Source organism: Amblyomma americanum, chromosome 1 (assembly GCF_052857255.1).
Source record: "Amblyomma americanum isolate KBUSLIRL-KWMA chromosome 1, ASM5285725v1, whole genome shotgun sequence".
NCBI classification, from domain to species: domain Eukaryota; kingdom Metazoa; phylum Arthropoda; class Arachnida; order Ixodida; family Ixodidae; genus Amblyomma; species Amblyomma americanum.
In genome coordinates, this window is record NC_135497.1 from 375,084,982 (window position 1) to 375,099,729 (window position 14,748).

The window sequence follows — 14,748 nt, forward strand, 5'->3', positions numbered from 1 at the left end:
CCTCGGGTGGAGCCCGACCATATGAAGTGGCGAAAACCTTAACTCCCTCGTTTTAAGCAATTAAGCAGAGAAGGGAAGCGAAATGAGGAGCTCGTTATACACATCCGCACAGGTGTCCGACACATGAGCTAAAACAACAAGCAAACTGTGCGAGAAACAAGAATGGTTAAAAAGAAATAGAAGAAGAAACAAAGGAAAAAAGGAGGGGGAAAAGAACAGGGGGAAAGATAAGCTTCGTCGCCCGCTGCCCACGCCCGTGGTCGGGAGGAAAAGAAAGACAGAAAAAAAAAAGGGGGGGGGGGGTAGGAGGAGCGGGAGGGAAGAATGGGCGCCGACCTGGGACCAACACAGCGCCGGCCGGCGAGAAAGTGCACAGAAAAGGGAAGTGGCGGAAGCAGAGAATATATTTGAGATGCGCTCGCGTGCTGCCTAGGTTAACAAGTAAACAAAACGAAACAAATGTGGAAAGGGCGAGAGACTTCCGCCATTTGGAACTGCTTCAGCACGTTGAGTCAAGGCGGGCACAGTGGAATGCAACTAGGCACACGTGGACTGTAAAAGCACACACGCGCTCAGGCACAAAAAAAAAGGCGGCAACATATGCCAGCTTGGCGACGAAAAGTAGTAGTAGTAGTAGTAGTAGTAGTTGTTGTTGTTGTTGTTCTTGTTGTTATTGTTGTTTATATTAAGAAAAGAAAAAGTTAAGGAAAAGAATGTTGCCGGCCGCGGCAGTTGCTACCTTATATCTTAGGCGCCCGAGCTGCAGCCGGCGGAGGTGAAAGGGAAAGGGAGAGGATAGCGAGAAGTATAGAGGGGAGCGATAGCAAGAAAGGACAGGGGAGAGCTTTGATGCGTGCGGCCGCAGCGTTACCGGCGCGATAAGTGACGAGTCAACTGACGTCAGCAGTGGCTCTACAACAAGCGAGCACCTGCATGTGCGCAGCGAGAAACCATCCGAGCTGTCGCCCAGTAGAGTACTACGCAGCCTTCTTATCGCTTCTTCCTTGCCGGGACCCGCGAACACCACAAGCTTTGTACACTATTTACAAAATGGGAAGAAAAGTTGCGTGGGGCCACTGTGAATGGCGGGAGTGTTCCTTGCCCTTGCCACTGTAAATGGCAACGCTTCTTTGGTTGCACCGCGCTCGCCACGGTGGTCGATCTGGGGAAGAGCAGAGCGTGGTAGGGGATGAAGAGGTTGTATAAGCGTATATAGGCGGAAGCTTTAAAAGGCTTCGACTGGGGAGGAATCTCCGAGGCATGTCAAGCCAGAACTCGGAAGGTCAGCACTGGCTTTGTAAGGGGCGGATGGGAGACATACGCCCAGGGTTTCGTCACTGCCGTGGGCAAGTGTTCCAAACTTAAATGTAAAGTATGAGTTGCGTTGCTCCAGTTCCCGGGTATTATTGAACCCACCCTGTAGGAGTGTTAACTTAAATGCGTCAATGAGTGTTTTTTCTCATTATTATGTTTTGACAAGGCGAGGCAGAGTAGGGATAGGATATGAGCGCGGTGGTTATTAAAGGGAATTCATAGAGCGTTAACCGTCTGCCGTATGTACTGCATAGCACACACTGCACTCTAGGATGTACATGACATTTTAAGAATCACAATCAAAGTTGCCATTGATCTTCCATTTAAAGCCTGAGGCTGTGCGTACTGCACAGCTTGATGTTTGTATATGTCTGCAGACCAGGCATCTAATTGTTCCACGGGGTCGGCACCCCAGCCAAAGGTGGTTATATGTTTTGGAGTGTACTAGAATGTTTCGAATGTTTTCAGTCCTCTGTAGACTACGTGAGGGGAGTAGTGAAAATTTTAGCGTGGTGCTCGCTGTGTTCTAGAATGTTCAAACGCTTTTTAAGGGTTTTAATCTTGGGAACAGATTATTTTAAATCGATGTGCCTGAGAGTATGGGATGCTTGTGTATATGGGATGCTTGTGACGAAGATTATACAACTTTGAAAGTCTAAGTATTGTTGACGGTCCGTTGGTTTTGTATATACACCGGTGGTAAGTGAGCCTTCTTTTACCGAAATCTCAACATCTAGAAAGTTAATTGCGGTGTGGGAGTACGCTTAAGTGAAACATACGTTGGGGTGGACGAGGTTGAATTGTTCAATAAAATGTGGGAGTTTATGCTCTGTGTCAGTTCAAATTAAAATGATGTCATCCAAATAGCGTTTGTATAGGGTGGGCATAATGCGACAGTCTTGCAAAAATTCAGGCTCACTACTGTGTATGAAGATATTCACGTAGGTGGGGCCATCCTTGCACCCATGGCTGTGCCGTTAATCTGTAAATACTCTTGACTGCTAAATTCAAAGTTGTTGTATTCGAGTACGATTTTCGCAAGTATTTCTAGACACGTGGAGCAAGGGAAATCCTTTCTATCTTGTTAATACGCTTCGGTCAGAGATATGATGCCATCGGAATGAGGATTGTTTGTGAACATGGAGACTACATCTAACGTTATCAGGAAGGCTCCTTCTGGAAGTTTAAGATCTGCTATTTCGCGAAGGAAATGATTTGTGTCGCCTATGTAAAACGGATGTGTTGTTGTAATATGTCTAATTAATGTGTCAATGTAACTGCTAGGTTCCGTAATCGTGCTGATGCCGGATACTATAGGGCAGCCAGGATTATTCATTTTGTGGATTTTCGGTCGCATGTAGAATCTGCCTGGCGACGAATGTGGTGCGGTGATGGCTTTAGATAACCGTAGGAATATTTCCCCATTCTTTGCAAGTTGATGCAGAGTCTACTACAAATTGTTAATATTGCTAAGTTGGGTCTGTTTCTAAACGTTGATAGAAAAAAGTGTTAGAGAGTTGCCTCAAGCCTTCTTGAATGTATTTTTCACTGTCCATGACAACTATACCACCTTCCTTACCCGCTGGCTTAAAGATTACCTCTGTCCATCTGCTGAGCGCCTCCAATGCATCCCGTTCTTTTGTAGCGAGAGCTACACTGGGCTACCAGTCGAGCATTTCGCGGTACATGGGAGAGGCCAGCTGTGCACATGCTCCGTTACCATGGCAACCGAAGAGGAGCAAAGTGCGGCGTGCGCTTCGCCGTCGCCGCGGCCGTGCACCCGTTCCACCGTCAAAGCCGAGCGTGACGTCACGCGGATGAGCAGTTGTGCGCATGCGCCGATACCATGGTAGCCAGAGAGGCCCACACCTGCGACGCGTTCTTCGTCGCCGCCTCGCCGCACGCCGCTCTGTCACCCAAACCCTGTGTCTACGTGGCAAGTAGTCTACGTGGCACCGGGAACATCTGTCAAGCAGACGATTGATGTGGTTGCCAAGAGTATACCAGCCTACGGCCCGGTTTCACAGTTGTGTGCGACTCTGGGTGATTTCAACAGGAAACAGAACTCTCTTAGTCAGTGTATGAAATTAAAGTTTGACTTTAATTTAGCTTCGGACCCTCACGTCCAGACTACACAACGGGGAACGACTATAGAGCTTGTATACTAAGAGCCTCTACCAAATCGAAATACCGTATCGACAAAATTAAGACCGCTGCATGCTGCTTCACAGATAATCGGGCCGTCTTCGTCTCGTCAAGCAAAATGAATAAAAGGTGTGTATACCCAATGTCTCTCACTGCTAGACATACAGTGACCACAACAAGCTCAGGCAGGGAAACGTACCTCTCGTACCTATTTTCTGGCATAGACGAGCTAAGCCGCTGCGAATTTTTTTTAGACAGGTTCTGCCTGACTGGAGTGTGGTTTTTGTAGGTGTGAATTATGTCGTTCTGGACGGCGTTACTATACATGACCAAGTGTTTGTCTCTTCCTATATTAGGAGTCGAGTGGTGGTTAGCCACGCAGAATTCTCTGCTACCCGCATTAACTTGTGGCCGATCAAAATGTATTCCCTGCGTCGCAATATTTTTGCAAAGTTGTCCAAATCTTTAAATACCGAGAATTCGTTGTTTTTGCTGGTTGTATAGGGAAAAATGTAAGGCCTCATGAGAGGGCGGATTTTCCTCCGTCGTTAAGGCCCTTTTGATAGATTAATAATGTTATCCTGGAAACCAGAGTCGGAGCTTTTAACCGCAGGATTATTATTAGTAGCTGCTTCCGCTCAATATTGTTCTACGCGTGTTTTTGGAACTGTTTATGTTTGTTGTTCTGTTGAATTCTGAAAACAGTACTTTTTAAACAGTACTTTTTAATTTTCTGAAAACAGTACTTTTCTTAACTCTTTCCTTACGCATGCAAAAGCTTTATTTAGTGGCAGGGAGCCAGTTTAATATAAAAGTATAGGTTCAAAATGTAGAAATAAATAAACAAGTTTGTTCATTGCAGCATATCAAGATCCACACCTTCCTAGGTGTATGAATGAAGGAGGTCAGGTAGTTATTTAAAATATATTCGTCAGACCTACCACAGCCACTGTTATCAAGGAATTGAACTCTCGGCGAAATGGAATCACGAGTTAACCGCAGTTTTTCAAATGACGCCGGCTCGGTACGAAGACACCATGCTAGACACGGCCGCACCGATGGCACTTTTTTACAAAAAAGCCTGCTGCACACGTCATGAAATTAGTCGTTTTCAATTATAAATACAAGAACAGAGTTAACCACAACGCTTATTTTACAGAATAAAATACTCCTCAGGAATAAGATTACTTACCCTACATTACTGCGTAGGCAAGAAATCTTGCCGCGGTATAGCACGAATCCATTTCTTGCGAAGTTTCGGGAACCTGAACACGTGGGCTTTCCACTGTCATGCAGGTTTCGCGGCAGCGGAATCCACAGCACTTGTCTGGCATAGCGTTGTCACAGCCATTCCAATGCTACAGCGACTCGTCGCAAGGACCCTTCATAAATCACAGTAGGCGCACAAAACCTTGGAGGTGCAGAATCGCAAAGCGCTGCGAACATGCTTCGGCCTACCCGGAAACTTACGATGCCGGATCTTAGTTAGCACCTTGATTTTAGAGATTAATACTCGTCGCTGTCGTTGGGTTCCTCGACGGGCATTAAGACGGCTGGCGTGACGGTTAACAAATGTGTTCTGTTGCTGTATTAGTTGCATCAACTCTTTCGCGTACATTCTTTTTTATCTCTACACTCTCAGAACAAATACACCGGCATGTTGCGAATTGATTTTAGTCTTTGCAGGATTAAAGCTCGCTGCGGTCTTTGGGTTTCTCGCCATCTCCGAGTGCCACGCACGGCAGACAGCAGGTTTAATGGTAGGCATGCGTTTTCCTGTTGCAGTGTATATTAGCCGTATCGCATTTCGCGCATATTGATTACAGTCTTCCGTATTCTTTCTTTTGTTTACAGGACCGTCTGGACGAGCACGTTCGAGGAGCATGTACAGTTTAGCATCAATAATGAAAGAATAATCGTATTTCTCTTTAGCGTCGTCTTCGGAGAGCGGTCCCGTCTGCTACAAGTAGACTGACCGATAGGCGCATCCACCAGTCCGGTTTACGCGCAAAGTGATTGCAGAAAAAATGTGCAAACTTGTTGAAAACACGTTTTTAATGATCGTTATTGCTCAGTTTGAAAAAAAATATAGTACAGCTGTTTATAAGCTTTAGTTATATTATTATGCCGCAAGGCGGCGTGAGCAGTAGACAAGTTCCAATACATGGGCATGCAGACGGATTCTTAGACGTCACACTAGACGTCTTGTTAGGCGTCCAGAGTATTGGAACGCAGCCACTGTGACGACAAAGCTTCGCCCTCACTCTCCCCTGAGCACGCCACACGGCTGATAAATGTCAAGTGCGGCGTTCGGCTGTTTCGCGGCTGACTGTCAGTATGATGGGGCGCGTCTCCGCTTTGCGCCGTTTGCCAGACGCGTAATGAAGGGGATTGCGCGCGGTTCGCCGTTGCCACCTCGATACTGCTTCGCTCTCGTATGTCCCGCGCGCCCATGCGTGGTGAGCCTTCGAGCACGGGCATTACGGTGCTCAAGAAATAGGGCAGAACAAGCTATTTTTGCGTCAGGACCCAGGTCTGTGAACTCGGTGAAGCCCTGTTTTGTTTCTGGTAGTTTGTTACTCGTAATTTCGTTGCAGCAGGAACGTGCTTTGATTTTTTTTAGCTTTAAATTAATGATTTTAAAGCAGCGAGCTCCAGCTAGTAATTAGGGTTAACTCGACCAAGCGCCGGGCACTGGAGCGCGGCGTATACGGACGCGAGGCGCGCGTAACTGTGGAATGCGAACCGAACTCGGACGCTTCGCAGGCAGACGCACTTAGTCGAACTGCCGAACGCACGCCTGCCGTAGCCGATCTGTGCATAACGAAGACGAGATATTCGAGTAGGCGCTGAAAGTCACACGCAGCACGCATTGCAGAGCCCTCTTTCGTACTGACCGTCAGCCGCGAAACGGCTGAACGCTGCACTTGACATTCATGAGCCCTGTGGCGTTCTGAGGGGAGAGTGAGGGCGAAGCTTTGTCGTCACTCTGTGGACCCTCGCTGCGAACGCCCGACGCAGGTAGCAGCGCCGCGGTGCAGCCCCGCAGCCGCTCCTTGCGCCGTAGCCGTGGGCCGCGTATTTTTGACCGCGGCTGTACTTTATCGTTTACGTGAGTTTAACGTTCCAAAATGACTCAGGCTTTGAGGGACGCCGTAGTGAAGGGCTCCGGAAATTTCGACCACCTGGGGTCCTTTAACGTGCACTGACAATGCACAGTACACGGGCCTCGAAAAGTTTGCCTCCATCTAAATACGACCGCCGCGGCCGGGATCGAACCCGCGTCTTTCGGGGCAGCAACCGAACACGATGACCACTAAGCCACCGCAACAGCTAGGGGACAGTGGGCTTAGGGGACGTACTGGGAAGCGGTACTTTGAACGCGTCGTTGCAACGTCTGTCCGTCCCTGCGCGCTCTTCCGTGGTTGATGGTTTCATTCTCGCTGCTCAGTAATGCTCGCGTAAACGAACAACCGTAACGTCCGTAGCGGGATGTGGACGCGCCAGTTTTGACATATAGATTGCTAGTTAAATTTATTGCGAAGGAATTACACAGTTAAAGCCAGATTAAATGATGTGTAGAGCAGCCACGAGTTATTTCGATAAAAATGGAAATTCGTAATATTGTTGTAAGACATTTTTCCGCCCTTCGAAATCTGACATTGCATCGTGGTGTCAGCGCACGTTAAAGATCCCAAGCTGGTCGAAATTATTCCGATGTCCTCCACTACGGCAGCACTCTCTTCCTTTCCTTCTCTCAGTTCCTCCTTTATCCGTTCCCTTACGGCGCTGTTAAGGTGTCCGCCGATATGTGAGACACACTGCGCCATTCCCAGACTCTGTCGGGACTCCTGTACCGAATCCGCTTACCACATATGCAGGCATTACAACACATCTGCGCCTCAGTAGGCAGACGTTCCCAGAGCCCGCCAGGGCCTGGATAGAGCTGAGGAACGACACCGCAGATGGCTGCAAACGGGGTCGTTACTAAGCCGTGCGATTCTAAAACACATAGCGCAACTTTTTCGGTGTACTGTAAATTTTGTGAGATGTGGGGAGACGCATATCATATGGTATGGGCCTGCCTGAAAAATCCGCAGATAAAGAGAGTAAATCAGCCAACGAGGCAGGTCTGGAAGGCGACCTTGTCCGGCTTCTTGGACCTGGAGTCTCAGAGGGCTCTCTTCGAAAGAGCGCGGGCAGCCGCTACCACCAATGTTGTCCCGGAATGAGGACTACCACCCAGGCAAGGCAGTGGTGAAACCCTCCACTCTCCTCTAAAACCCACCCCAGGGCATCCAATAAAATTTTACTACCACCATCACCACAAAAATCGAATTTTAAATTTTTCTGTACCCGCCGCGGTTGCTCAGTGGTTAGGGCGCTCGACTACTGATCCGAGTACCCGGGTTCGAACCCGACCGCGGCGGCTGCGTTTTTATGGAGGAAAAACGCTAAGGCGCCCGTATACTGTGCGATGTCAGTGCACGTTAAAGATCCCCAGGCGATCGAAATTATTCCGGAGCCCTCCACTACGGCATCTCTTCCTTTCTTCTTTCACTCCCTTCTTTATCCCTTCCCTTACGGCGCGGTTCAGGTGTCCAACGATATATGAGACAGATACTGCGCCATTTCCTTTCCCCCAAAACCAATTATTATTATTTTCTGCTGCTGCGTTTTTATGGAGGAAAAACGCTAAGGCGCCCGTGTGCTTTGCGATGTCCCTGCACGTTAAAGATCCCAGGTGGTCGAATTTATTCCGGAGCCCTCCACTACGGCACCTCTTTCTTCCTTTCTTCTTTCACTCCCTCCTTTATGCCTTCCAGTATACGGCGTGGTTCAGGTTTCCAACGGTATATGACAGATACTGCGCCATTTCCTTTCCCCAAAAAACAATTATTATTAGATTTTCGGCTTCAGGTGCCAATACAGGCGCATGCTGGCTGGTACCTTTTCTAATATGTGCCCCGCTCCGTGATCTGCCTTTTCCTTCTTCTTCTAGCTGACTTTTTAAACATCCTTCTTTTGTTTCCCCCTTTTTCTGTACTTGCACGTGCTTACACATACTCTTAGTTGTGTAGCAGCGCCTGCGTTGTCTGCCAGCATCTTTTTATCCCGTTGTTTTCGTACGCACCAAACAGCCAGTTTCCGCTGCTTTGTCGCACTCTCCCGTTGCTTCCTTTGATGCATGGCTATACCCGCCTGCGTGCAATACTACGCGGGTTGGCTTGTGGAAATATCTGGGGGAACAGCCTTCCACCCCGCCCCGCACTCCCACTCCGCGGATGCAGCGTTCCCGCTCGCTAACCTCGGAGGGGTTCGTGCTCGAGGGAAACAAAAGGAGGGGACAACAACGCGTTAACACTCATATGCTATTTATTACCGTTGCAATTAATACTCAGAGCGGGCCAGCTAGCTACAAACCATCAACGAGGCATCCTCGGAAGTAGAAGGCAACGTAAGAAGGACTTCCGACTTACCGGCTGGGGCAGGGGCGCGACTTCGGAAGTATCGGCGGCGAACATTTGTATGCGCCGACAATGGCGGCCGGGTTTTCCCGTGCGCGCCGCATGCTTGAGGCAAAACAATTCCCTAGCATTTGCTGGGGAATGCGACCAGAGCGCGCGTTTGATGCACTCGCTTCGCTGCCTGGAACCAGAAGTCCAGCGGCAAGGCACAATGGATCCCCGTGTGCTTGCCGCGGAAGGTGACGAGAGCGTGCGGCTCCAACCACTCGTAACGCTGGCCAGATCCCGAAGAGACTGTGTCCGGTCCCGCAGAATTCCGCGTAACCTACGAGGTGGCGCTCCCTTCGCCGTTCCCTTTCCCCCATGAGGGAGACTTCCCTCCTGGCCAAGCCGGTGCTGCCCGTCCCGACGGCCGACGATGAAGATGGGCCGCATCGAAATGGAGGGGGGAAACAGGTTTCCACAGGCTTGACCTTCATCAGCTAACCATGCTGAGTGCATTAATGCAGTGACCTTTAGTAGCGCATGATCTTTGTCTGAACAGACGTGATGCGCCATAAAACTTACGAGATGAGCTACCTTGGCACGGTGATGAAAGCTAGAGTTCGACATGACGTAGAATATAGCGCAAATAAACACGAAAGACAGCTTGACGCAGACTAGCGCTTGTCTGCGTCGTCATTTCTGACTGTCGTGTTTTCTTTGCGCTGCATTTTATTCATGAACGTTCACCAACTCGGCTAACTTTCGGCTTAACTTAGACTTTACAATCGCTTACTTTCGAAGTATCGAGCTTGTTTATTCCTCGCTGAGGGCAACTGACTGTGCACTCTCGGTTGCACTCAGCTGTCAGTCCTCGAATCTCACCAAGTAGCTCACTTCAGTCCATTCTGATTTGTAATGTGTTGAAAGCAAATGCTGTAGTGATGAGGCATGCGCGTGCCACCCAACAGACAATGTATTTTCATTCCTTGTAAAAAAAAAACAAAAAGAAAGCTACAAGTTTCTGCCGGATGATGAGGGGGTTGTTCGCTGAAGTCGCCTTCTGTCTCGTCCACCGTAATGTCGTGCACCATCTACGGGTCTCCTAGCGCGAACTCTCCGATGTTCTCGCCAGATTCCAAGTCGTGCAGTGTCTGCAGCATCTTCATCCTGGCCATGTGTCGTTCGCGGGGCAGAAGTCTCTTGAGGCGCGCCGCCAGGCTTAGGCAGAAGAGCTCCTCGGGGTCCGAGGAGAGCGCCTGCGCCGCCGCGCCCCCCGCCGCCAGGCGATGCGGCATCACGGCAGCCGGCCGCATGGCCAGAGGACAGGACTGAGGTGGTGCTGCCGCCGCAGCCACCCCTGCCTCGCGCATTTCGGCGTCTTCGCCGGGCTGCTCCTGTTTGACTTCCACATCGGCCGGGGCCGCCGCGTTCAGCGTCGAGCGTCTCCTGCGAGGGAAAAGGGAAAGAGGCGTGGCAGCTAGGGTGTATGAGACACTCAAACTCGAGCTGACAGAGTGCGGTGTTATAGTGGCTTTTACCCCGTAACCGCTAACTTCCGAGTTCGCCCGTTGGCCAATCTAATTTCCTTCCGCCAGCCGCCCACAGCTCATGCTCATTTACGGCGGTTCTGTGCACTGTGCTGAGACGCCTCGTGAAAAGCCTGAGACGCCTCGTGAATTATTATTATTAATTTTCCCAGACACAGACCCCTTGGGTCCGCGAAATGGACATGCCGTACGCAGTGGGTTGCGTGCCACCCAGCATCGCGGCGATCTAATGCGAGTCGCGCAGCTTTGTGCCGACGGTAAAGCATGGCAAAACCGGGCGCTCGCTTAAGTAGCCGCTGGGCCACGTCGCAGTCACGCGAGGTTGTGCTTGTGACGCGAAGGCGGGCAGGTGTCTTCCTGTATTAATAATAATGATAATAATTGGTTTTGGCAGAAAAGAAATGAATCAGTATCTGTCTCATATATCGCTGCACGCCTGAACCGCGCCGTAAGGGACGGGATAAAGGAGGGAGTGAAAGTCCGGCCCCAGTAGAGTATCTGTTACGGGTCCAACTGAACTTCTTTTTGGAAATGTGGCGGAGAGTTTGAAGGATGCTTCACTCCCGCCATCGGTTGGCCCGGTATTGCACTGCCTCCGGGATCGGCCTTGTCTTTAGCGCGTCTTTACTATCCTGTCTTCCTATCCCATCTTTCAACTCCCCTACTATCTGCACGAGGTAGCGATTGTGGCTCGGCTAGAGTCAGTGAGCAGGCCTGTGCACTTTCCTTTTCTTTCTAACTGGCAACAACAGACAGACAGGGAGTGAAAGAAGAAAGGAAGAAAGAGGTGTCGTAGTGAAGGGCTCTGGAATAATTTCGACCGGAGCCCTCCACTACGGCACCTATTTCCTCCTTTCTTCTTTCACGCTCTGTACACAACACTCACGTTCGCGGCCTCAGGAAGTCATCGAGGAAGCCGAGCTCCCGGTCCAGTACGCTCCACTGCCCCTTGGGGTCGATGCGTCGGCGCTTCTTGCGCTTGAGGTACGTGTCCCGGAGGGTGCGCCACCGGGTCTGGCACTCCTCCACTGCGCCAGGGAAAACACGGTTTGCGGTCAAAACAACCATGCCTTTGTCGCGGTTAGGGGCACCCCACAATTAGTATACAGCTTTCGTGAAAACAAAAACCGCTCTTCCAGCGCCCTGTCACTCTTGGTATAACTGACAGTGCCTCGTCGTGAGGGGTATGTATATATTCTCATCAAACTTCTCCGCAGTGAAGCTCCGCCCACATTTACGACCGGTGCAAAGAATTCCTCCACGACAAAACCGTAGTCCGTTAACACTTCTCACATAAACAAGAAGCTAATCGCAAAAAAAAGTTATAAGCTCTAGAATTTTCATACCTGACTTGTTTAATAAAGTCAAACATAAAAAACTGATTCGTTTGTGGCTGGCAAGTGGTACTCCGAGATATGTGATACAGGCGTATTTTCCTTTCCTTGAAACCATTTTTTTTTCATTTCATTTTCTTTCGCTTACGGGCGCCGTTCGGGTGTCCACCGGGATATGTGAGAAAATTATTAATAGTACTACTACTGCTACTGATAATAATAATATTTAGATTTTGGGGAAAGTATATGGCGCAGTATCTGGAAGAAAGAGGTGCCGTATTGGAGGGCTCCGGAATAATTTTGACCACCTGGGGATCTTTAATGTGCACTGACAACGCACAGCACACGGGCGTCTTAGCCTTCTGCCTCCATAAAAACGCAGCCGCCGCGGTCGGGTCCGAATTCGGGGACTCCGGATCAGGAGATGAGCTTTCTAACCACTGAGCCACTGCGGCGGGTGAGAAAATTGGGTAATTATTTTTTGGGAAAAGGAAATGATACAGTATCTCTCTCACATATTGGCGGACCCCTAAACCCCGCCGTAAGGGAAAGGATAAAGGAGGGACTAAGAGAATGAAGGAAAAAAGGTTCCGTAGTGGAGGGCTCGGGAATTTCTACCATATTCAACGAAACGCGGCCGCCGCACCGAGGTTCGATCCTGCGTTCTGGTGTTAAGCACACTAACGCCGTAACCGGGTATTTGGTTATGGCGTATTGGGAGGCCGACGGCGAAATCGGTGCCTTTTAAGATGGTGCTGCCTCACATATCTATAGCTGTGAGAAAATCGAACGCAAATGAAAGAAAATAACGAACGTTACGTTATCCTGACAGTAAGTAGCCTAGGCCCGGCACGTAGCCAGTAATTTTTTCGGGAGGGCCCAAGGGACTTCTTACAGGGCCCTGCCTCAAGAACGGAAAGGAGGGGGCGGAGGTGCTTGACATTGAGGAGTTGCTCGGGCCCCCCCAACGCCCACGGACACGTGCCTGGCCTAGGCCTTTTAGTACCCCAGCCACCGACAGCTGATTAATTGCGACGACGGGCAGTCGTGAGAGGAAAGGCTTCCGGCACAGTACTGGACGCGGCAGCAAAATACTAATATCGCTTCGAGAGAGCCAGCAGTCTTCGAGGTACAGACCTGACGTGGCAGCAGAAGGTTTAGACCAGATGCAGCAGCTCGTGGATCTAAGGCACCGTCAACTAGGACGCCTGTCGACAACGGACCAGAGGCCACGCAATTCTACGCGGCAGCTAGTCGCGAAGACACTCTGGCTATGAGCCCGCAATCATCGGTACGACACTCGTTCCCGGCACAGCATCCTCAATGACGCGAACAGCTGAAACGCGCGCTCATCCAAAAGACACGTCCTTCTATAGGCACCATCAGCTGTGCCATCAGCACGCCAAAGGAGCCTACGGAAGCTCAAGGCTCACGCCAATACGTAAAAGGAGGCCGATTCCGCATCGTACGGTGCCAGCTACACCGTATAAGACGCGGTCCACACCAAGTGTCTGCGACGAAGCCAGCTGCGAGGTTGCAGTGCACCTCGTCGGACACGTACGCGTTCGAGACCGGAGCGCGAGGCCGGCTGTGTGTGCGGTGAACGCAGCATGCAGCGGCTCACCGGTCACGGCCAGCGCGGCGGCGATTTCCATCCAGGCGGCCTCCCGGTAGCCGGCCTCCTTGTGCAGTTTGGAGTGCTGGTCCCAGAGCTGCGTGTGCTTCTTCACTCCTGGACGAGCTTTTCGTTGAAGGAGGCCATTGCGCGGACCCGATGGAACGGAGTACTGATCGTCGTCGTCGGGATCGGGCTTCGGAGCCGCGTGCCAGCGTCTTCCTCGTCTTTTGTGGTGGGGACTGAGACAGCGGTGCCCACCACAGCGCCACCACGAGCTTCCGCGGGCTACCGCACGTGCGCTTGCAGCGCCACCATGCTGACTTTTCTCTGCGGCGTTCGTTGCTGCCGGTCGTGCGGAAAGCCCAATCCAAGCCTTCGTGTGGAGTCTGTGGACACGTACAGCCGCGATCAAAAATACGCGGCCCACGGCTGCGGTGCAAGGAGCGGCTGTGGGGCCGCACCGCGGCGCTGCAACCTCCGTACGGCGCTCGCTGCGAGGCTGCACAGAGACTGCGTTCCTATACTCCAAGTAGATGGCTACTTAGACGTCTAGCCGGACAGCCGCCATCTTGGAACACGTTGCATAATAATAATAATAATAATAATAATAATAATAATAATAATAATAATAATAATAATAATAATAATAATAATAATAATAATAATAATAATAATAATTGGTTTTTGGGGAAAGGAAATAGCGCAGTATCGGTCTCATATATATTTGGACACCTGAACCGCGCCGTAAGGGAAGGGATAAAGGAGGGAGTGAAAGAAGAAAGGAAGAATAGGTGCCGTAGTGGAGGGCTCCGGAATAATTTCGACCACCTGAGGATCTTTCACGTGCACTGACATCGCACAGCACACGGGCGCCTTAGCGTTTTTCCTCCTCACGAAGCCGTTTAATATGACTGCTTCGCCGAAGTCTACATCGATGCAGGCTAACTTGCGGTCTAAAGATGGCTGATGTACGCTGATGAACGAGTCGTGCTCTTCCGGGCGTCGGACTGTACACGGAGTATAGGAAAGGAAAAATGTGAGCCATTCCATTATGTTATTTGGTGCGCAAACTAGTGGCTAATTAATCTTCGTGGACGTGCGATTCCTAGCAGTGAATCATGCAGGAGAAAATCGTGCATTTGAGAGCTTTGCTAAAGCAGCGGACGCTGTAGGTCTGTTTACGTGGTCTGTTTACGTGATCCGGCATCTGACGATGCCGGATCTTAGCTGCACCTTGATTTTAGAGATTAATACTCGTCGCTGTCGTTGGGTTCCTCGACGGGCATTAAGACGGCTGGCGTGACGGCTAACAAATGTGTTCTGTTGCTGTATTAGTT

The 14,748-nt window shown here is 50.3% G+C and overlaps 1 protein-coding gene across 1 annotated transcript; it reads right to left on the reverse strand.

Annotated features, from left to right (window-relative positions):
- Positions 1-9,947: 9,947 nt before the first annotated feature.
- On the reverse strand, positions 9,948-13,726 carry LOC144122179 (uncharacterized). The gene is made up of 4 exons (XM_077655759.1): positions 13,701-13,726; positions 13,418-13,650; positions 11,346-11,487; positions 9,948-10,358 (listed from the first exon to the last, which is right to left on the reverse strand). Exons 1-4 carry the CDS (start codon positions 13,724-13,726, stop codon positions 10,004-10,006), a joined length of 756 nt encoding a protein of 251 aa, XP_077511885.1. The 3' UTR covers positions 9,948-10,003.
- Between the last annotated feature and the right edge of the window lie 1,022 nt (positions 13,727-14,748).